The 20,667-nt window shown below is 59.7% G+C and overlaps 1 protein-coding gene across 1 annotated transcript in view; it reads left to right on the top strand.

Moving 5' to 3' along the window:
• CUL4A (cullin 4A) overlaps positions 1-20,667 on the top strand; it is a 43,879-nt gene that overhangs the window by 11,228 nt on the left and 11,984 nt on the right. Inside the window, exons 4-11 of the mRNA XM_051841699.2 lie at positions 3,896-3,964; positions 4,816-4,889; positions 9,181-9,343; positions 9,744-9,833; positions 10,605-10,687; positions 13,695-13,762; positions 15,960-16,078; positions 20,273-20,465. Of these exons, the coding sequence (XP_051697659.2) occupies positions 3,896-3,964; positions 4,816-4,889; positions 9,181-9,343; positions 9,744-9,833; positions 10,605-10,687; positions 13,695-13,762; positions 15,960-16,078; positions 20,273-20,465 (859 nt within the window). The remainder of the gene's footprint in view (positions 1-3,895; positions 3,965-4,815; positions 4,890-9,180; positions 9,344-9,743; positions 9,834-10,604; positions 10,688-13,694; positions 13,763-15,959; positions 16,079-20,272; positions 20,466-20,667) is intronic.

The following is a 20,667-nucleotide window of genomic DNA, read 5'->3' as shown; positions in this document are numbered from 1 at the left end:
GCAGAGATTGCGAGAGTGTTGGAGAGAGCGAGAGGAACCTGGTCAGAGTGCACCTGGTCTGCCGAGGCACCTGTGAGGGCAGAGGGGAGACCCCACCCCTTGCGCTGAAGCTCAGGGATTCCTTGGGGCCGGGTGACCTGGCCAGTGCCCACAGGTCGGGTGGTCACATCTGGAGAGCAGCCGCCCTTACTACAAGGCATTGTAGGAGTCAGTGGCAGGTGGTATTTTCTCTCGCCTACTGGCTGGCCCAGTTTACGTGGAAGCTATTCGACTGCTTGATTGAATGATCCTCCTGCCAGCCAGTCGCTTCCCCCCGTGATTTGACTGACGTGTTCACTGATGCGCTCCGAACAGGCGCTTGCTTCCTGTCTACTGTCTCAGCACCAGGAAGTGGAAAACCGATTGCCCCGCTAAGAAGGCTCAGCCAAGGGGTGACGGTGAGGGAGCGACTGTACTTCCTCGATGTTGCGATGAACGTGGCTGTAAAAGGAGAGGGAGAAAACACCACCCTGTTAGGTGTGCTTGCTAGTCACCAGGACACCTGAGGGCCAGGACAGGAGGCGCGCCCTGTGCAGCGCTGGGGCGAGGGTGTTCCTGGGAACTGGGAGGTTGGCGGGATGAGAGGGTCTCGGGGCGGCTGCTGAGGAGTTGACTTGGTCCTGTGGCAGCCGAGCGTTCTTGGGATTTAGGGAAGGATCCAGTGTGGCCGGATGGTCTTCGTGGCTCAGCAGAATGAAGAAATGAGTGCAGACCAGGTGCACCTAGAGCGGGACTCACAGCCTTGAGAGCACAAACCAGCAGACGTGGCAGAAACGTGAAGCTTTTGTTCGCGCATTTGTCCAGCATCCTGAGGGTGTCACGTGCCTCAGGTGCGGCCCCAGGACTGAGAGCAGCCCGTGTGAGCAGGGGAGGCGGTGTGTGTGCCGCAGGCTCGGCGATGCTGTGGGGAGGGGAGAAGCTGCCGAGCGGTCAAGTAGGGGGTGCTTTTGGCAGCGGGCATGTTAGCTGCTGAACAGAAGTGGATGTTGAATTGTTAGCTGACGGGGTGGCAGGATGTGTGGGTTCTGTTGGCTGGGAAGACAGTGTACCTGTTTGTGTGCTTGGGGCGGGGTGCAGCAGGAACACCTGGTTTGGATGGCAGTGCCCTCAGCGCAACACAGAAGCCAGGCTGACAGAATTCACAGTTGAGAGGGAGAGGCCTGACTGTGGCCAGGAAAGAGGACAACAGAAGGATTGGGTGTGCAGATTGGGTGTGCAGTTGGAGCTCCCGATGGAGATCCCGCGTCGCAGCCGTGCGTGCGATGGCCCAGGACAGGCGGGCAGCCTTCCCAGGAGATGGCAAAGATGAACTCGGAGTTTCAGATGGCAGCCCTGTGGCGGGGTCACTCGCACGGCTGCTCCTTGATCCGGGGACTGTCCCAGGCTCAGTTCCACTGGGGCACATAGGTCCCCACCCGTGTTGCCACAGCAGCGCTGCTGCAGGTGTCACGTGGCCACTTGGCCAGCAGTGCTCCAAGGTGAGCTGGTCAGGTTTCCTCCTGCCTCCAGGACACTGCCGTCCTTCATGTGTTAACTGCTTTCTAAGGTTCCGTGTGTGTGGATACCAAACTCGGGAAGATAACGGGGGTCTGCACGTGCAGCCCCCGCCAGAGGCAAGCAGAAAAAGGACTCCTTGGGAGCGCGGTTAGCTTCCACACTGCACTGGGCAGCCGCGTCCACTCGGGGCGCGTCTCACGTGATGCCGATCCAAATCGGTCACCTGCGGTTGATGATAGCCCTTTGGCAAAATAGGAGAGATTCCCTGCCTGCCCCACTGGGCACGTGTGCACACGGGCAGCTCATGCTTCAAGACCGCGTGCCGCCTGGCTCAGCCAGCGGCGGAGGGCTTCTCCCAAAATACGGACGCACCCGTCCTTGGAATCTAACCTTGCAAATTACAGCAGATAAAACTCGTCCCCGGGGTTGTGGCTCTGGCCAGCTCCAGGGGGCTAGTGAGTCTTGGGCACCTGCGATCAACCACGCATCAGAGCCATGGGGTGGGAGAGGGCAGGGCAGACAGCAGGGAAACTGCCGAGCTCCGTGCTGGCTGCACACGTGCTGACGGCCGCAGGTTCAGAGCTTCCGTGTCAGGGCCTCGACCGGGTGGCCACACTCTGTATTTGTGGCTTGGTTCCTTCCCACTGCCTTTATCAACCATATTTTCAGGATGAACCAATAGAGGCTCCAGACACATAGCCAGTGTATGGCCCTGTCCTGGAGCTGGGGATCCAAGGCAAACGGCTTGGTCCCTTGCTCTGTGTTGTGTCGACCAGCAAGAGGGACAGCCAAGACGTGTACACCTTGGCAAGTGCTAAGAGCTAGGCCTCCTTGGTCATCACGGCCAGGGGACCTGACCACCACCACACCTGGACCTGTGCACAGGCCATTGTGTTTCCCCTTGTGATCACTTTGGGGGAGTCACTTGCATGGGGTGTCCTAGGCATTGCTTGTTCTTGGGTTTCTCTGGTTGGAAGACCTGCCCGACTCCTCAGTAGGCTTGTGAGGCACACTGACTGCAAGAGAGGCTTCTCCAGTCGCCTGGGCGCCGTGCTGCACGCATGCACCTTGTGCCCTGGAAGAGGTGTGTGCAGTGCGTGTCCTGGGGAGAGCCCCCCCCGCCCGTGTCCTCACTCACGGCTGAGCACCTCTTGCCGTGGGAACAGCAGAATTACCGGTGGCAGATCATATTGACTTTCGGAGCCATTTTAGGGGAAGTCCCCTTTAATGTGCAGAAGGGTTCCCCCAGAGCGGCTTGTTAACCGTTGAACTGTTGGGTGATGTGCTTCCTGGGGGTGCAGCACAGGCGTAGGAAGCAGCAGAGTGGTGGTCAGCGCCGCCTAGCAGCCCGACCCATGCCTCCGTGCCTGCTGGCTGGACTCACCCCGCCTGCTGTCAGCCCCCTGTTGGGAGGCTCCAGCCGCCGTGTGACCTGCACCCAGCCGTTATGGGCATGGTCTCCCTCTGCTGGGGGCGGTGCATCTCCTCCCGTGGGCACCTGGCAGTGTCCATGCTGGTGGGACCAACCCGACTGCGCCCGGAGCCTGTGGCTTTCCCCGCAGTGCGCCTGCACAGAGAGCCCTGTGTGCAGCACAGGTGGAGGGCGGGTCCTCTCACATCCTGCAGGCTGTGTGGTGAGCATCTCCTCTAGGACCGAGGGTGGGGCGTCCTGTGGTGCCCGCTGAGCCCAGGAGCCAGCCCTTGCCCTTGCCCCTGGAGTAGTCAGCCGCCTGCCACGCTGCTCCGGGGCTCTGCACTCCATGAGCTGGGACCTCTGTCACAGCGGGCGCTTGTGCCTGCAGGGACCTGGAGGAAGGGAGCGGTGAGATGGGAGGCGATTCCAGCCACAGGACAGAGGGCGAGGCAGGCAGGGTTCATCACCACCAGGTCCTGAGATGGGGAGGCCTGGAAAGCACACTTACGGCATCGAGGTTCTCTGAGCCCATCCGCGCTGCGACGGCAGAGTACCGTGGCCCAGCCGGCTTCACTGCCCTAATTGTCTCTCATAGCGCTGGAGCCCGCAAGCCCAAGGTGAATGTGCCGGCAGGTTTCAGATCCAGGTCACAGGTGGCACCTGATTCTCACTCCTCCCTCGGCCGAGGGCCAGTGGTCTCCCTGGGGCCTCTGGTGAGGGCACTGACCCACTCATGGTTGCTCTGCGCTCAGTGACCCACCTCCCAAAGCGCCCACCTTCGGGTGCTGTCAGCCCCGAGCACTGGCCTGCAGAGCGGCTTGTCTTTTAGCTTTCTGATGACTAAACGATGTGGAGTATTCAGTGGAGCAGATAGCGGGAATTAAGGGATTAAGATTGCAGTAAACTGGCCGACATTTTTGAGGTTTTCCTTAGCAGGTGTGCACAGACTCGCTAGACAGCGTTTTATTTTTAAAGAAGATTGACACGTGCTGGCAAGATCACTGCAGACAGATGGTAAGCTTCCGCCTGGGGCCCCTGGAGCCCACGCCCTGCCTCCCTCCTGGGTCTTGTTGGGCCTCCGGTTAGCTGCAAGAGGAGACGGAGCTGCTGCTCATCTTCGCCCTCTTTTAATCCTGCTGTCTGTCTGGTTACAGCATGCCCCCCACACACACACACACCTAGGGAGGGGAGCCGAGCGCTGTGTTGGGACGCTGCTCTGGGACAGCAGTGCTGACGCGCAGGGCAGTGCCCAGGGCTCCTGCGTGGCCCTGAATTCTTCCCGTCTCAGGTCACTCTGATGGACAGCCGGAGTCTTGGCTTCCGTGGGGTACTGACTCGAGTTCATGATATGATTTCTCCTGTGACCTGGCTGTTGGTTACTGAAGGAGAAAAGGGTTTCTAAATAGGTTGTTCCGTTTGTCTCCTGAAGGAGCCCAGGAGGAGACGAGGACTGTGCCTGGGTGTGGGCTGGGGGCCTGCGGGAGTGTGTTGGGGGTTGCTGACGTGGCCGCAAACCTCTTGAAGAGGTGGAGGCATTTCTCGAGGGAATGTGGGGTGCTGCGGCAGCAGCGGGGGCCAGCTAATTACCCAGCATCCTCCTAGCTCTGCCTGCCGCAGAGCTGGCCTGAAGGCCTCGAGATAACACGAGCTAATTTAAAAAAAAAAAAAAAAAACTTGGCCCATCTCCCTGTTCTAGTAAGATGCCCACCGTCAGCCAAGAAACGGCCATGTCTGAAAGATGGCCTTTCGGCTTGCAGTCGGCGCAGTCGGGACCGCAGTGGCGGAGATGACGGGAGGAAGCCGGTTGGGGCGGGCGGGCGCTGGCAGTGCGGCGTGTCCGTGTCACTGTCCTCTCTGACTTCCAGATCATGATCAGGAGCATCTTCCTGTTTCTGGACCGCACCTACGTCCTGCAGAACTCCATGCTCCCGTCTCTCTGGTGAGTGCCCCGGTCACCTGGGGGTCCGTTTGGCTGTGGCCCTCATTTTCTCTTGTGTTGGATGTTAGCCAAAGTCACCAGTGCAAACTGGCTCCTGAGTGGTGGGGATGAAGGGTGGAGCTGGGGCAGGCAGGTGCCCAGGGACGAACAAGTTCTGGCACTTTCTCCAGTCTTCATTGAGCGTCACAGCTAAGGGATCCCCGTGGAAGCAGTCAGAATTCTGTGTCAAGCCATGTTTCTTTGAATATTGTTTTTCGTTTATTGGAAAGGCAGAGGGAGAGGGAGATTCCTCTTCTACTGGTTTGTTCCCTGGATGTCGGCGACAGCTGGAGCTTGGAACCCTTCTGGGTCTCCCACAGGGTTGGCAGGGACTCAGGAACTTGGGCCATCACCCGATGCCTCCCAGGAGCGCATGAGCGGGAATCGTGCTTGGAGCCAGGCATCCTAGCAGGGGACACCGGTCCAGCCACGTTTAAGTGCCGCACCAGACTCCCAGCCCAGCCACGCTCCCTCAGCAGAGTCCGGGTTTCAGAGCTGAGGGGCTGATGGCAGCTGCGGGTCAACGCTGATGCACTCGGGCTTCTCTCTGAAAACCTGACCCGCCCTTTGCAGTGCTCCAGTTGGAACTCAGAGCCCCCGGCCTGGCGTGGCTGGCCTAGCTTGCTTGCCCCTGTGAGGCTGGCTGCCAGCAGTGGCGCGGGGGCCTGGTCTCCAGGACGCAGAGGGGGCTCTCGAGGCTCGTTTAGGTCAGCCTGTCGTTCCCTGCTTAGCACCATCATTGTCGTCATTGTAAGGACACTGCTCCCCTGTGCTGCTCTGGGTCTGCCAGGGGGCACTCGAGTCCCTCCTTGACAGCTTACTGAACCGTGCTTGACCAAGGTTTTGCCTCTGTCTCAACCGTGACTGCCCCAGAGGGCGTGAGTCACGCCCTGTTCCCACTGACTTCACACTCGTCCTCCCCTGGGGCTCGGAGGCCTCTGCTCTCACCACGTGGAAGCAGCACTCGCTTAAGCTGCCACGCCCTCCCAGAGATCTGTGCCGTGGATTGATGTAGTCCTTGCTCGGACCCCTGCGTGTGTGTGGCCTCTGACCCCTTCTCACGCTCGCTTCCTCTTGCTCCTTTTACCACTCTTTCCCCGCCAGCCCCACATGTATGGCACTTACAGTCCCCGTCCTCTCTGAGAAGGCGGGCACAGTACACAGGAGAAGCTTGTGCCCAGGGAAGGGTGAGGGTGACGAGAGTGACGGAGCAGACCACTTGGCATCAACACCGCAAGGCACTGCTCATGAGTTCATTCCCGGAAGCGTGCATAAGGGGTGAGCGTCTGCAGCCCCATTGACAGACCACTCAGAGCGCTCAACTTTGATTTCTTTATTTTCCTTTTATTTGAAAGGCAGAGAGCTTCTGTCTGCTGATTCACTTCCCAGATGCTCACAGTAGCCATGAATCAGGGGCCCCAGGTACTTGCACCATTGTGTGCTGCCTTCAGGGTGCGCGTTCGCAGCGCGGTGGGTCAGAAGCAGACGAGCCAGGGCTTGAGCCAGGTGCTCGGGTGCAGGATGCCAGCACCCCCGAGCTCTCGGGTTATAAATATGATTTTTAAAAGATTGATCGATTTTGAAAAGAGATCGTCTGTCTACTGTTTCATTCCCCATATGGCCACCACAGCCAGGACTGGGCCAGAGCCAGGAGCCAGGAGCCAGGAGCTGCATCCTGGTCTCCCACATGGGCAGCCAGGGCCCAAGCACCTGGACCATCTTCACTCCTTCCAAGGCACGTTATCAGGAAGCTGGATTGCAAGTAGAGCAGCAGGAACTTGAACTGGTGCTCATTTGGGATGCCGGAGTTACAAACGGTGGCTTTCCCTGCTGTATTACAACACCGGGCCCCGTAAATGTAATGTGACGTAACTCTTCCACATAAATCGTAACAATTTCTCATAGCATAGAATAAATTGCAGTACCTCCTGTCCACTGAGAGGCAGAGCCACGGAGCGTGAGTTATCCAGGAAGGGAGCTTTGAGCAGGGTGGTGAGGGAGTTCAGACAGGAAAGCAGGCTGTGGTGAGAGGGGAGCAGGGCCAGAGGCAGAGCACCTCCCGCTGTGGGAGAGAGGACTGGCATGTGGGCCCGCGCTGGGTGCTGGAGGGTGAGCCTGGGAGGACGGCGGTGTGGGCCCGCACTGGGTGGTGGAGGGTGAGCCTGGGAGGACGGCACTGTGGGCCCGCACTGGGTGCTGGGGGGTGAGCCCTGGAGGACAGCGGTGTGGGCCTGTGCTGGGTGCTGGGGGGTGAGCCTGGGAGGACAGCGGTGTGGGTCTGTGCTGGGTGCTGGAGGGTGAGCCTGGAGGACAGCGGTGTGGGCCCGCGCTGGGTGCTGGAGGGTAAGCCTGGGAGGACGGCACTGTGGGCCCGCGCTGGGTGCTGGGGGGTGAGCCCTGGAGGACAGCGGTGTGGGCCTGTGCTGGGTGCTGGAGGGTGAGCCTGGAGGACAGCGGTGTGGGCCCGCACTGGGTGCTGGAGGGTAAGCCTGGGAGGACGGCACTGTGGGCCCGCACTGGGTGCTGGGGGGTGAGCCTGGGAGGACGGCACTGTGGGCCCGCACTGGGTGCTGGGGGGTGAGCCTGGAGGACAGCGGTGTGGGCCCGCGCTGGGTGCTGGAGGGTAAGCCTGGGAGGACGGCACTGTGGGCCCGCACTGGGTGCTGGGGGGTGAGCCCTGGAGGACAGCGGTGTGGGCCTGTGCTGGGTGGTGGAGGGTGAGCCTGGGAGGACGGCACTGTGGGCCCGCACTGGGTGCTGGAGGGTGAGCCTGGGAGGACGGCGGTGTGGGCCTGCGCTGGGTGGTGGAGGGTGAGCCCGGGAGGACGGCGGTGTGGGCCTGTGCTGGGTGGTGGAGGGTGAGCCCGGGAGGACAGTGGTGTGGGCCTGTGCTGGGTGATGGAGGGTGAGCCCGGGAGGACGGCACTGTGGGCCTGCACTGGGTGCTGGAGGGTGAGCCTGGGAGGACAGTGGTGTGGGCCTGCACTGGGTGATGGAGGGTGAGCCTGGGAGGACGGCACTGTGGGCCCGTGCTGGGTGCTGGGGGGTGAGCCCTTTCCAGCTCCCTGAGGGCTCCTGCGTGGCTTCCAGAGCGTTGGATGCAGTGATGATTAGAGCATTTGAAGTCCCGCAGCAGGAGTCGGAAGGTGGATTCGGTGGAGCATTAACCGTTCTGAGCACTGGCTACCCATCTGGCAGGCATGTCTTTGACGTGTTGCACAGGTGCAAACTAAGACATCTGATCCCTGTTCACAGTTCAGGAAGGAAAGTTCCTTGCCTGGGACCATGATTTAGGTCCAGGCAGTGGCTCAAGCCTGTGTCTACCCGTCCTGCATTACTGCTCTGTGTGCCCCGTGGATTCTCTGAAGCACTCAGAAGGCCACTGTGCGAAGTGTCCAGGGAGCAGGAGCGGTCACTGTGGCTGCTGTGTGCAGCCAACAAGGGGACGTGGCCCCCAGGATGCTGCCCGTGGGGAGCCAGGGCAGCCACCTGACTGGACTGCGGCATCCGTGCCGTGCTCGTGTCTTGGGAGAGTGTGCCGGCTGGGGAGGCAGTAGGCCGCAGAGAAGTCGCCGTGACAGGCTCCGTCGGGGCAGAGGGGAAGGAGGGCACCACGAGGCTCTTGAAGGGTGCTAGTGCGGAGTGGGTGCCTCGTGCGCCTGCAGCCGCTCACCCAGGAAGAAGGGTCGGTGCCATGGGCCGCGGGCCCACGGACGTCTACACTCTGATGTGGTCCGGCACACGTGGTCCAGGAGAGCCTCCACGGCCCTTTGTCAGGCTTGCGCAGCCTCATCCAGGAACACAGGCGGCCTGGGAGTAAGGAAACACGACGCATGCCGGTCTGGCCAGAAAGTCAACATTCCTCAGAGGCAGAGTTACAGAGGTGAAGAGACAGCGAGAGAGATGTTCCCACCATGGTGCACTGCCCAGATGGCCACAGCCACTGGGGCTGGGCCCCGCTGGAGCCGCTTCCGGGCCTCCCACGTGGCTGGCAGGGGCCCAAGCGCTGAGCCCATCCTCCGCCACTTTCCCAGGCACATCAGCAGGGAGCTGGATCGGAAGTGGAGCATCTGGATCTCGGAACCAGTGCCCATGTGGGATGCTGGGGTTGCAGGCGGCAGCTCTGCCCGCCGGGCCTCAGCACCAGCCCCAGAGGGCTTCTGGCACCGGCTGCAGGGAGCAAGCACACGTGTTTGCGGGGGCCTGTTCCTACGGCAACCAGAAATGAAGTCTTATTTTCCTCTTTGTCCAGGGACATGGGATTAGAACTGTTCCGAAACCACATTATTAGTGACAGGATGGTTCAGAGCAAGACCATCGATGGCATTCTGCTCTTAATCGAACGAGAGCGAAGCGGGGAGGCCGTGGACAGGAGCCTGCTGCGGAGCCTGCTGAGCATGCTGTCCGACTTGCAGGTGAGCGCCGCGGCCGCCAGGCGGGCTCTGGCCCGGGACTGGCTGCCTCCTGGCTGCCCTCCCCGGAGCAGGGGAAGCAGCAGAGGTTCAGGCGCAGACCCTGCTGTCGGGAACATGGGACGTGTTTAGTCCCTGCAAGGGGGATGACTCGGCTAACCAGGAGCCACAGGAGAAAAGGTTGATAAATGTGCCTATATAAAAATGCCAGCTTTTTCATGGGAAGTGTGGAATAAGAAATCAAAGACCTGGGAAAGCTGTTGGTGTCACGTGTGAAAATCAGAGGGTGTATTTGTAGCATGCACAGAGCCCTGCCGGACCCAACCCAGGGCCCGCAGGTCACGGGGTGCTGGGAAAGCCAGCTTTCAAGTTTGCTGACTGAAATGACTCTCTGGTTTCTTAGGTGTATAAGGACTCATTTGAACTGAGATTTTTGGAAGAGACGAATTGTTTATATGCTGCAGAAGGCCAAAGATTGATGCAAGAAAGAGAGGTGAGACGATGAGGCATGAATTGCCATGCTCCCCTTCTGTGGGAATAGACCCGGGCTAACCGCACACATGCGCACGTTCCTGGAGATCGTCTCAAAGCCACGATCTCGCAAAATCCCAGTAGTTAGCTCTCTTCTTCTTAGGGTAAGAATTTAATTTCTTTTCCTTCACTTAGAAGCTGTTTTATTGTCTTCCCCCTTAAAAATCAAAAGCCAGTAAGGTAGGGTCTGAAATTTGTAAAGGAACTCAGGTTTAAGCAAGAAGATAAGGAAACAAATCCTAAATCTGCAAAGTGAAATGTGTCAAAATCTGTCATCTGTGTGAAGCATTGAAAAAAATATATAAAAAAGCGCGTCGTCATAAAAATGCGCCTCGTCCCCGGTTTCCGCCTCATCCCCGGTTTCTGCCTCATCCAGGAGGCGCCTGTGCACTGTGACCTGCCTCACTAGGCCTGGCTGCACGGGGCGGACAGAGCCTCGGGGGCATGTGAGGCATCCCCGGGGGCTCAGCCTGCCGCCCGGCTCTCAGCACCCAGCTGTGCATGGGCCCGTGTGGTGAGCAGGCACACAGCAGGCTTGTGGCCTGGGCCCTGACTCCAGAGCTGGGTCTCCGGGAAGCTGCTCATGTGTTTCTCACAGCCCCCCCCCCCAACTGGGGCTGACTGTATACTCTGCTTTTGTTTTTTAATTTTATAAGGGAAACAAAATTTCCGTTTCTTGGGTAACACTAAGAACCTTTTTGTTACTGATGTGCTTAAATGTTTTCTTTGGAAGGTTCCAGAATATCTTAACCATGTAAGTAAACGTCTGGAAGAGGAAGGAGATCGCGTGATCACGTACTTAGACCACAGCACCCAGTGAGTACTGCAGCTCCTCTGCCGCCTCGCTGAGATAAGAACCCCTTTGTCCCTTCCTCTGTGCCGTCCCGGGGCGCCTTTGTACTCGCTGGTAGCGTTTGTCATGACTCAGCACGTGGCCGAGGGGCTCCGCACCTGCAGGACTGTGTGTGTGTGTGGGGGTGTGTGTGTGTGCGCGCGCGGAGTCACACTGGCCAGTAGGCGTTTTTTTTAAAGAGCTTAGGGTTTTCCTGGGGGGTGGGATAGTGAGATTGAGAGGCAGACAGGGAGAGATCAAGGCAGAACGGCAGTTCCCGTCCTCGGGTCCACTCCCCAGCGCCCACTTGGCTGGTGCCCTGAAGCCAAGAGCCAGGACTCAATCCAGGCAAAGAAAGGGAGAGACATTTTGTGAGTGTGTCTCACGCGAGGAGAGGTGAGACACACACGCAGGAGACAGAAGAGGGAATCTGAGGAACCAGAAATGGTACAAGTGGGTCGGGGCAGGCAGGAGGAAGGGAAGGAGCGGGAGGGAAGACGGCCTTGGCGTTCGCGTGTGCTGAGCAGAGTGGGGCTGAACCAGGACAGGGCCCCCACGCCTGTGTCCTGCTCCCCTCTGTTGCATTTAGCTTCAAGAGGAAGCAGCCAGGAGAGAGAAAGCAGAGGGGACAGCAGATCCAGGCTCATGGCAGCAGAGGGAGCCACACACTGGGCTCCGCTGGAGCCATGGCCCTGGGCAGGTCACATGCCTCTGGTGTGCAGGGTGGAGGGCTGCCGTGAGAGCCAAGTGGGGAGGCGCGCTGACGCCTCCCTCAGCGCTCGGGAGTGGGTCCCGTGCTGTGGCCTGTGGCGCCAGCATCACACATTGGTGCTGGCTCCAGTCCTGACTGCTCCACTGCTTCTTCTTCTTCCTTTTTTTTTTTTAAGATTTATTTATTTATTTATATGAAAATTAGAATTACAGAGAGAGGAGAGGCAGAGGGGGGGATCTTCTATCCGCTAGTTCACTTCCCAGTTGGCTGCAGCGGCTGGCCAGGAGTCAGGAGCTTCCTCTGGGTCTCCCACACGGGCACAGGGGCCCAAGTACTTGGGCCATCTTTTTTATTTATTTATTTATTTTTTATTTGACAGGTAGAGTTATAGACAGACAGAGAGAAAGGTCTTCCTGCCGGTGGTTCACCCCCCGAATGGCCACCACGGCCAGAGCTACACCGATCCAAAGGCAGGAGTCAGGTGCTTCTTCCTGGTCTCCCATGCGGGTGCAGGGCCCAAGCACTTGGGCCATCCTCCACTGCCTCTCAGGCCACAGCAGAAAGCTGGCCTGGAAGAGGAGCAACTGGGACTAGAACCGGCGCCCATATGGGATGCTGGCGCTGCAGGCGGAGGATTAGCCAAGTGAGCCACGGTGCTGGCCCCTTGGGTCATCTTCTATTGCCTTCCCAGGCCATAGCAGAGAGCTGGATCCGAAGTGGAGCAGCCAGGACTCAAACCGGTGCCCATATGGGATGCCGGCACTGCAGGCAGCAACCCTACCTGCTATGCCACAGCGCCAGCCCCCCCCCTTCTTAAGATTTATTTATTTATTTGAAAGGCAGTTGGAGAGAAGCAGAGAAAGAGAGAGAGGTCTTCCATCCTCTGGTTCACTCCCCAAATGGCTGCAACAGCCAGTGCTGGGCTGATCCGAATCAGGAGCCAGGAGCTTCTTCCCAGTCTCTCATGCAGGTGCGGGGGCCCAAGGACCTGGGCCATCTTCCACTGCTTTCCCAGGCCACAGCAGGGAGCTGGATTGGAAGTGAGCAGCTAGAACTCAAACTGGCACTCATATGGGATGCCGGCACCACAGGTGACAGCATTACCCACCATGCCACAGGGCTGGTCCCTGGCTGCTCCACTTCAGATCCAGCTCCCTGCTAATGGCCTGGAAAAGCAGTAGAAGATGGCCAAAATGCTTGGGCCCCTGCACCTATGTGGGAGATCCGGAAGAAGCTCTTGGTTTTGGCCTGGCCACAGCCCTGGTAATTGCAACCATTTAGGGAGTGAACCAGTGGATGGAAATATCTCCCTCTGTCACTTCCCTCTGTGGCTCTGTCTTTCAAATAAATGAATCAAAAAAAATCTCTGAAATTAACCTTGGGAAGACGGCGAAAATCAGTGCTGCTTGGTAAAGCAGGTGCCCTGTTCTGAAAACAGCAAAGGGCAGCACTGGGCTGTGGGCGGGGAGAGAAGCCCAGGAAGGGCAGCGTCGGGGCCTGTAACCCGGCCCACAGTTGCTGCGTTAGCAGACTGTCCATGACGGGAACTTCCGTGGTCCCCAGGCCCTGCCAGGTGACGCCTGGAGGGAGCAGGAGCGTGGGCAGGGGCGTCCCACGAGGGTGGAAATCTCATGTCGGGCTGGGTCTCAGGCTCCACCAAAGCTGCTTGGAACCTGAGGAGTGTGAGTCGTGCGCCTGTGTCCAGGAGGTGAGGGGCGGCGGCACTGGAAGCCTTGGGAAGGCCGAGAGTCTGGGCAGCATGGGAGTGTGGGGGAAAGGGGGGTAGGGAAAAGGCATCCGTCACCGAAGCCGCTGACACCGTAGCCCTCGAGCCGGGCGGTGTTGTGGTGGTTGTAGTCATCTCTGACGGTCAGCGAGGGGTCAGCACCTGGACGAGGCCGAGCCACTCAGCAGGCTCTGAAGGGCTCTGGACTCCACGCTGGGATTTACGTCAGTGATGCAGGACTGACGTGAATTGGAAACCCGACACAGAGCCTGGCTGCAGGCTGCCGGCCAGTAGCAGGCTGGACTACCTTGTCCCCAGGTGTGCTGGCCTGGCTGCCGAGTCTGTGTCCCCAGTCCCACCTGTGTGGCCTGCTTGTGAGTTCCTTAAGTTGCCTGAGGAAGGGCCCCGAGTCCGTCCACCCTGCCTGTGTGAGGACCGCGCTTGCTCTCGCCTTTGGGTTCTGGGTGGCTGTGACCCTGTCTGCTCTGGACCGCTGCGGCTAGCCCAGGGCTCTCCCTAAACTCCTTCTGACGCTCTGCTTCTCCTCGTGTAGGAAACCACTGATTGCTTGTGTGGAGAAGCAGCTGCTGGGGGAGCACCTGACAGCAATTCTGCAGAAAGGTAGGTTCTCCCCCTTCCTGTCGGTTCGCCTGCGTGGTAACTCTTAGCTCGTCGGGAAGGTGAGGGCGATGCCGCAGAGGAGCGCGTCGGCCACTGGGGGAGACATCAGCAGGTAGGAGAAACAGCCTGCAAGGCGACTGGGAGAACATTCCCTCTCCGGGCTGGGGGCTTCGCAGTGGGGACGTGGGTGCACGCGCGCTGCGTGTGCTCCTGTTCCTGTTCACTCGTTTTCCTCCTCTCTCCCACCGTGTGCACCCTGGTCTGTGGTTAGGGGCCCACTGGCGTGTGGATGTTCATGGGTCTCTAGTGGGCCACACGTGCACCTCGGTGCCAGGGGAAGCCCCGTCAGCGTGAGCTGCGCAAGCAGAGGACGCTGGCCGCCCCTGGCCGCTGCAGGAGGGCGCGCGTTGTGTTGCTAAGTGCCGGGGTTTGGACGTCGGTTCCCTGCTGTTTAAAAAGCCTTGCTGAGAGAGTTGCGGTGCTCGGTGTCGGGCTCTGGATGCCGCCTCTGCCGGCCAGTTCAGTGCATTTGGAGACCACTGGCTATCTGAGGAGCGGCCCAGGCAGCACCCACCTGCTGCCAGGTAATGCTGGTGTCTCCAACAGGAGACAGGGAAGGGGCGTGAACTTTGCTCCTGTTACAGACAGCTGTACTCCACCCCATGTAGTTATCTTTGAACTTGAGAACAACCCTGAGAGCTCCTCGTCTCTGTGGAATGAAAGAGGGGAAGGAGGCGGAAGTCCGGGCGGAGCAGCCTGGTGGTGCCCGCAGCCTCTGGTCGGGAGCCTGGTCCTGGTCTGGCTGTTCCTCTGCTCCCACCACACTGAAACTGCGTGTCGATGAGGTCTTTAGCTCACTGTCCATCCCGCAAGACCTGTGTTCAGAATCGGCACCAGGTGTCATGAAAAAGAAGGCACTATAGAAAAAAAAGAAAAAGACTTCAAGTAAACAGGAGAAATTCGCACAAGTCATTTAGTGCATACTTGGATAAGCAGAATTGTTTCAAGAAAATTACATATGTACAAATGATCCGAGTGTAGCTTACAGAATCACAGACAGCTGGAGCTGTGGTTGGGGTGAGCCTCAGACGTATGGCCCACCCCACCCCACCCCACCGTGGAGCTGGGACTGGGTGCAGTGTGGCTGGCGCACAGCCTCTGCCGTGGCCCAGTGACTGCCTCTCCACTGGTAAAGCAAGAAAAGTCTTCCAAGAAAACTTTCCTGGTTGTGGTGTAGCTTTAGGAAATGTTTATTGTTTTTATTTTTTCCGTTTATTCAAGACGTCCCATCTGCTAATTCACTCCCCAGTTTCCTCAAAATGGCCAGGACAGGCCAAGCCAAAGTCAGGAGCCTAGAGCACCATGTGCATGGGTAGCAGGGACCCAAATGCTGGAGCCATCACCACGGACTCCCAGGGCGAACATCACCGCGAGCCTGGAATTGGGAGTGGAACTGGGCCCAACCGAGGCCACCACACAGGATGTGGACGTCTTAGCCACCAGACCAGATACCCACCCTGGAAAATATCCAGATTCTACAAGAATAAACCTCAAATAGATGCTTCAAATAAATATTTCAAAATGTCTGATCATAAATGTTTGGAGGCCAGCGTTAATGGCACAGTGGGTTAAGCCACCACTTGTGATGCTGGCCCCTCATATCAGCTCCACTTCTGATCCAGCTCCCTGCTAATGTGCAGCCAAGGCTCAAATCTTTGGAGCCCTGCACCCACTTGGGAGACCCAGGTGGAGTTACTGTCTCCTGGTTTCAGCCTGACCCAGCCCTGCCTGTCCCAGTCACTAGAGTAAACTAGCAGATGGGAGAGCTCTCTGTGTCTCTCTCTCCATCACTCTGATTTTGAAATAAATCTTTAAAAATAGGTGGTTTTATTATTTGATGTGCGAATCAGCTGGAAAATCAAGTGGGTTGGTTTATCTTTAACCATGACGTTTTCCGACTGACGGACTAAATCAGAAATAACTTGGAACCATGAAACTGCCAGGGTGAACAGCTGGTGTGGACGTTCTGGGCGTGTGTCTCCCAGCACACCCCCGAGCAGTGAGATGGAGCTCAGCTTTACCCAGACCGTCCGGCCTCTGGACGCACGTTTCCCGTCGTGCGTTGCCTGTGTGGGGGCGTGTGCTGTGGCCCTCCGGCGTCACTGCCCTGATGCGCTCCTGTGGCTGCTCTCTCTAGGTCTCGACCACCTGCTGGATGAGAACAGAGTGCCGGACCTCACGCAGATGTACCAGCTGTTCAGCCGCGTGAAGGGCGGCCAGCAGGCACTGCTGCAGCACTGGAGCGAGTACATCAAGGTGCGCAGACTGTGCACTGGGGCCTGCCCCGCCCTGGCCCTGGCCACTCTGCACTCCTGCCTCCTGCCATCTGCAGTTCTGTGCGCTGGGGCCCTGCCCCGCCCTGGCCGCTCTGCACTCCTGCCTCCTGCCATCTGCAGTTCTGTGCACTGGGGCCCTGCCCCGCCCTGGCCCTGGCCTCTCTGCACTCCTGCCTCCTGCCATCTGCAGTTCTGTGCGCTGGGGCCTGCCCCGCCCTGGCCCTGGCCACTCTGCACTCCTGCCTCCTGCCATCTGCAGTTCTGTGCGCTGGGGCCCTGCCCCGCCCTGGCCCTGGCCGCTCTGCACTCCTGCCTCCTGCCATCTGCAGTTCTGTGCACTGGGGCCCTGCCCCGCCCTGGCCCTGGCCACTCTGCACTCCTGCCTCCTGCCATCTGCAGTTCTGTGCACTGGGGCCCTGCCCCGCCCTGGCCCTGGCCACTCTGCACTCCTGCCTCCTGCCATCTGCAGTTCTGTGCGCTGGGGCCTGCCCCGCCCTGGCCCTGGCCGCTCTGCACTCCTGCCTCCTGCCATCTGCAGTTCTGTGCACTGGGGCCCTGCCCCGCCCTGGCCCTGGCCACTCTGCACTCCTGCCTCCTGCCATCTGCAGTTCTGTGCACTGGGGCCCTGCCCCGCCCTGGCCCTGGCCGCTCTGCACTCCTGCCTCCTGCCATCTGCAGTTCTGTGCGCTGGGGCCCTGCCCCGCCCTGGCCCTGGCCCCTCTGCACTCCTGCCTCCTGCCATCTGCAGTTCTGTGCACTGGGGCCCTGCCCCGCCCTGCCCCTGGCCGCTCTGCACTCCTGCCTCCTGCCATCTGCAGTTCTGTGCACTGGGGCCCTGCCCCGCCCTGGCCCTGGCCGCTCTGCACTCCTGCCTCCTGCCATCTGCAGTTCTGTGCGCTGGGGCCCTGCCCCGCCCTGGCCCTGGCCGCTCTGCACTCCTGCCTCCTGCCATCTGCAGTTCTGTGCACTGGGGCCCTGCCCCACCCTGGCCGCTCTGCACTCCTGCCTCCTGCCATCTGCAGTTCTGTGCACTGGGGCCCTGCCCCGCCCTGGCCCTGGCCGCTCTGCACTCCTGCCTCCTGCCATCTGCAGTTCTGTGCACTGGGGCCCTGCCCCGCCCTGGCCCTGGCCACTCTGCACTCCTGCCTCCTGCCTCCTGCCATCTGCAGTTCTGTGCGCTGGGGCCCTGCCCCGCCCCGCCCTGGCCGCTCTGCACTCCTGCCTCCTGCCATCTGCAGTTCTGTGCACTGGGGCCCTGCCCCGCCCCGCCCTGGCCGCTCTGCACTCCTGCCTCCTGCCTCCTGCCATCTGCAGTTCTGTGCGCTGGGGCCCTGCCCCGCCCTGGCCGCTCTGCACTCCTGCCTCCTGCCATCTGCAGTTCTGTGCACTGGGGCCCTGCCCCGCCCTGGCCGCTCTGCACTCCTGCCTCCTGCCATCTGCAGTTCTGTGCGCTGGGGCCCTGCCCCGCCCTGGCCCTGGCCCTGGCCCCTCTGCACTCCTGCCTCCTGCCATCTGCAGTTCTGTGCACTGGGGCCCTGCCCCGCCCTGCCCCTGGCCGCTCTGCACTCCTGCCTCCTGCCATCTGCAGTTCTGTGCACTGGGGCCCTGCCCCGCCCTGGCCCTGGCCGCTCTGCACTCCTGCCTCCTGCCATCTGCAGTTCTGTGCACTGGGGCCCTGCCCCACCCTGGCCCTGGCCGCTCTGCACTCCTGCCTCCTGCCATCTGCAGTTCTGTGCACTGGGGCCCTGCCCCGCCCTGGCCCTGGCCGCTCTGCACTCCTGCCTCCTGCCATCTGCAGTTCTGTGCACTGGGGCCCTGCCCCGCCCTGGCCCTGGCCACTCTGCACTCCTGCCTCCTGCCATCTGCAGTTCTGTGCACTGGGGCCCTGCCCCGCCCCGCCCTGGCCGCTCTGCACTCCTGCCTCCTGCCATCTGCAGTTCTGTGCACTGGGGCCCTGCCCCGCCCCGCCCTGGCCGCTCTGCACTCCTGCCTCCTGCCATCTGCAGTTCTGTGCACTGGGGCCCTGCCCCGCCCCACCCTGGCCGCTCTGCACTCCTGCCTCCTGCCTCCTGCCATCTGCAGTTCTGTGCACTGGGGCCCTGCCCCGCCCTGCCCCTGGCCACTCTGCACTCCTGCCTCCTGCCATCTGCAGTTCTGTGCACTGGGGCCCTGCCCCGCCCTGGCCGCTCTGCACTTCCTGTTGTCTGCAGTTCTGTGCACTGGGGCCCTGCCCCGCCCTGGCCGCTCTGCACTTCCTGCTGTCTGCAGTTCTATGCGCTGGGGCCCAGTCCACACCCTGGCCACTCTGCACTTCCTGTTGTCTGTAGTTCTGTGCACTGGGGCCCAGTCCACGCCCTGGCCGCTCTGCACTTCCTGTTGTCTGTAGTTCTGTGCACTGGGGCCCTGCCCTGCCCTGGCTGCTCTGCACTTCCTGTTGTCTGCAGTTCTATGCGCTGGGGCCCTGCCCCGCCCACTCTGCACTTCCTGCTGTCTGCAGTTCTGTGCACTGGGGCCCAGTCCACGCCCTGGCCACTCTGCACTTCCTGTTGTCTGTAGTTCTGTGCACTGGGGCCCAGTCCACGCCCTGGCCGCTCTGCACTTCCTGTTGTCTGTAGTTCTGTGCACTGGGGCCCTGCCCTGCCCTGGCCACTCTGCACTTCCTGCTGTCTGCAGTTCTCATGCCACAGGATGCATAGCTGCTTCAAAAAGTTCATGGAAAATGAAATTAAAAGTTTATTTTGGTGCAAGAAATAATGTTGCGATCCAAGCATAGTTTGATCATAATGTGCATTTTCCAGGAACTTTTTAGAGATTCTTCGTAGGGTAGACAGCAGTTTTCTGTCTGTCCAGATCACCTGTGGAAATGTTTGTTTTTAAAATACGTTAGCACTTGTAAGAGGATCTCTGTGAATGCCCACCCGGAGAACCAGGCCTTGACGGGCAGCCGTTTGCTCTTGGCGCTCTGCCTGGGGTCTTGGCGGCCGTGTCCTCGTGCCTTTTCCACAGAGGCTCCCTCCCTGCCTCTGCTCGTTGTGCCCGTGTTCTACTTTTTTTCTCAGCAGTCTTTGAATCTAGGTGAATTTAGGACTTCCTACTTAACCCCGGGGTGGGCCCTGTCAGTCCCGCGAAGTCGTTTGGTCTGTCCTCGAAGTACAAGCAGGGTGACTTTGAGGTGGGTAATCCTGTGTGGCCGTGAGTGAGGTTCTGAGTGTCCGCATGGGCCGAGGCAGGGGGAGGCTCCCCGCCCCCACCGACCCGTCTGTACGTCAGCTGGGTACACAGTGCGGCCTCCATGCAAGGGCTTCTCAACGTTCATGTGTCCTGCTCAGAGGCGCCATTCCCCAGGGAGCAGGCCGCACCCCCCCACACACACACAGCTTGGAAGTTCTCTGTCTGTTGGCCCCACAGGAGAGTTCCAGGCTGCCCGGTGATGAGTGCCAGCAAGGCCTCTGTGGTTTTGGTGCCGGAGAGAACAGGCAACATCTCCAGAGACTGCCCACCAGCAGCCGTCCTGAGAGCTTGCATACCCTAGATTCCATCTAGGACAGGCTTTTGAAGTGACAAGACTTACCAGGGTTTAGGGATGGCAGCAGTGAGTGAGGGAGTGGAGTGTTGAAGGCCACGGGAGGGATCCTGGTGCTGGAGTGTTTGGTGTTCTGTGGTCTGACAGAATTGCAGAGTGGATGCCAAACACAGATGAGTGACAGGGCTGTCTGCGAATGGCAGGCCGTGTCACGTGTGCAGCCCGGAGGGGAACAGCTGTGTAGTCAGCAGACGGCTGCCCTTGGGGCAGAGGCACACAGAGGTCCCTGCTGCTGCTGCCGCACATGGGTCTAAGCTGCTCAGTGGTGAGAGAGGAACAGAGGCCCAGGTGCTTGGGCCCCTGCCACCCACATGGGAGACCCAGGTGGAGTTCTGGCTCCTGCCTTTGGCCTGGCCCAGCTCCAGCCACTGGGGCCATCTGGGGAGTGAACCAGCAGGTGGAAGATCTCTCTAACTCTCCCTCTCAAATAAATAAACCTTTAAAATGTAGGCTTAATTTGTGACATTTTTTAATTACTCTGTGTTTAATACCAAGAGTAATCATGTTAAAGTGTGCTGACGGTGTGCTGGCCCGAGGAAGCACTGTCTGGTGCCCTGCCTGTGGATGATGGGCACCTGTTTCCCCTTGCAGACGTTTGGAACCACGATTGTCATCAATCCTGAGAAGGATAAAGACATGGTGCAGGATCTGCTGGACTTCAAGGACAGGGTGGACCATGTGATCGAGGTGTGCTTCCAGAAGAACGAGCGGTTCATCAACCTGATGAAGGAGTCCTTCGAGACGTTCATCAACAAGAGACCCAATAAGCCTGCAGAGCTGATCGGTAGACAAACCCTTCCAGACAGTTCTCTGATGCGGGAGACCAGGGCAAAGCTCGGGGGAGGTTTAGGGAGTCTTGCTAAGACATGCGCACGCCTGGAGATGCGTAGCATTTCATAAGGCAGGCTACACTGCAATAGAGTGACCAGGCTTCACTTCACACAAGAGGAAGGGGATGGTTTGTGTTTCCTTGAACGAAGCTGATT

This window comes from Oryctolagus cuniculus, chromosome 9 (genome assembly GCF_964237555.1).
Source record: "Oryctolagus cuniculus chromosome 9, mOryCun1.1, whole genome shotgun sequence".
In the NCBI taxonomy this organism is placed as follows: Eukaryota; Metazoa; Chordata; class Mammalia; order Lagomorpha; family Leporidae; genus Oryctolagus; species Oryctolagus cuniculus.
Note: the sequence above shows the minus strand (reverse complement) of the source record. Positions and strands in the feature narration are given on the sequence as shown.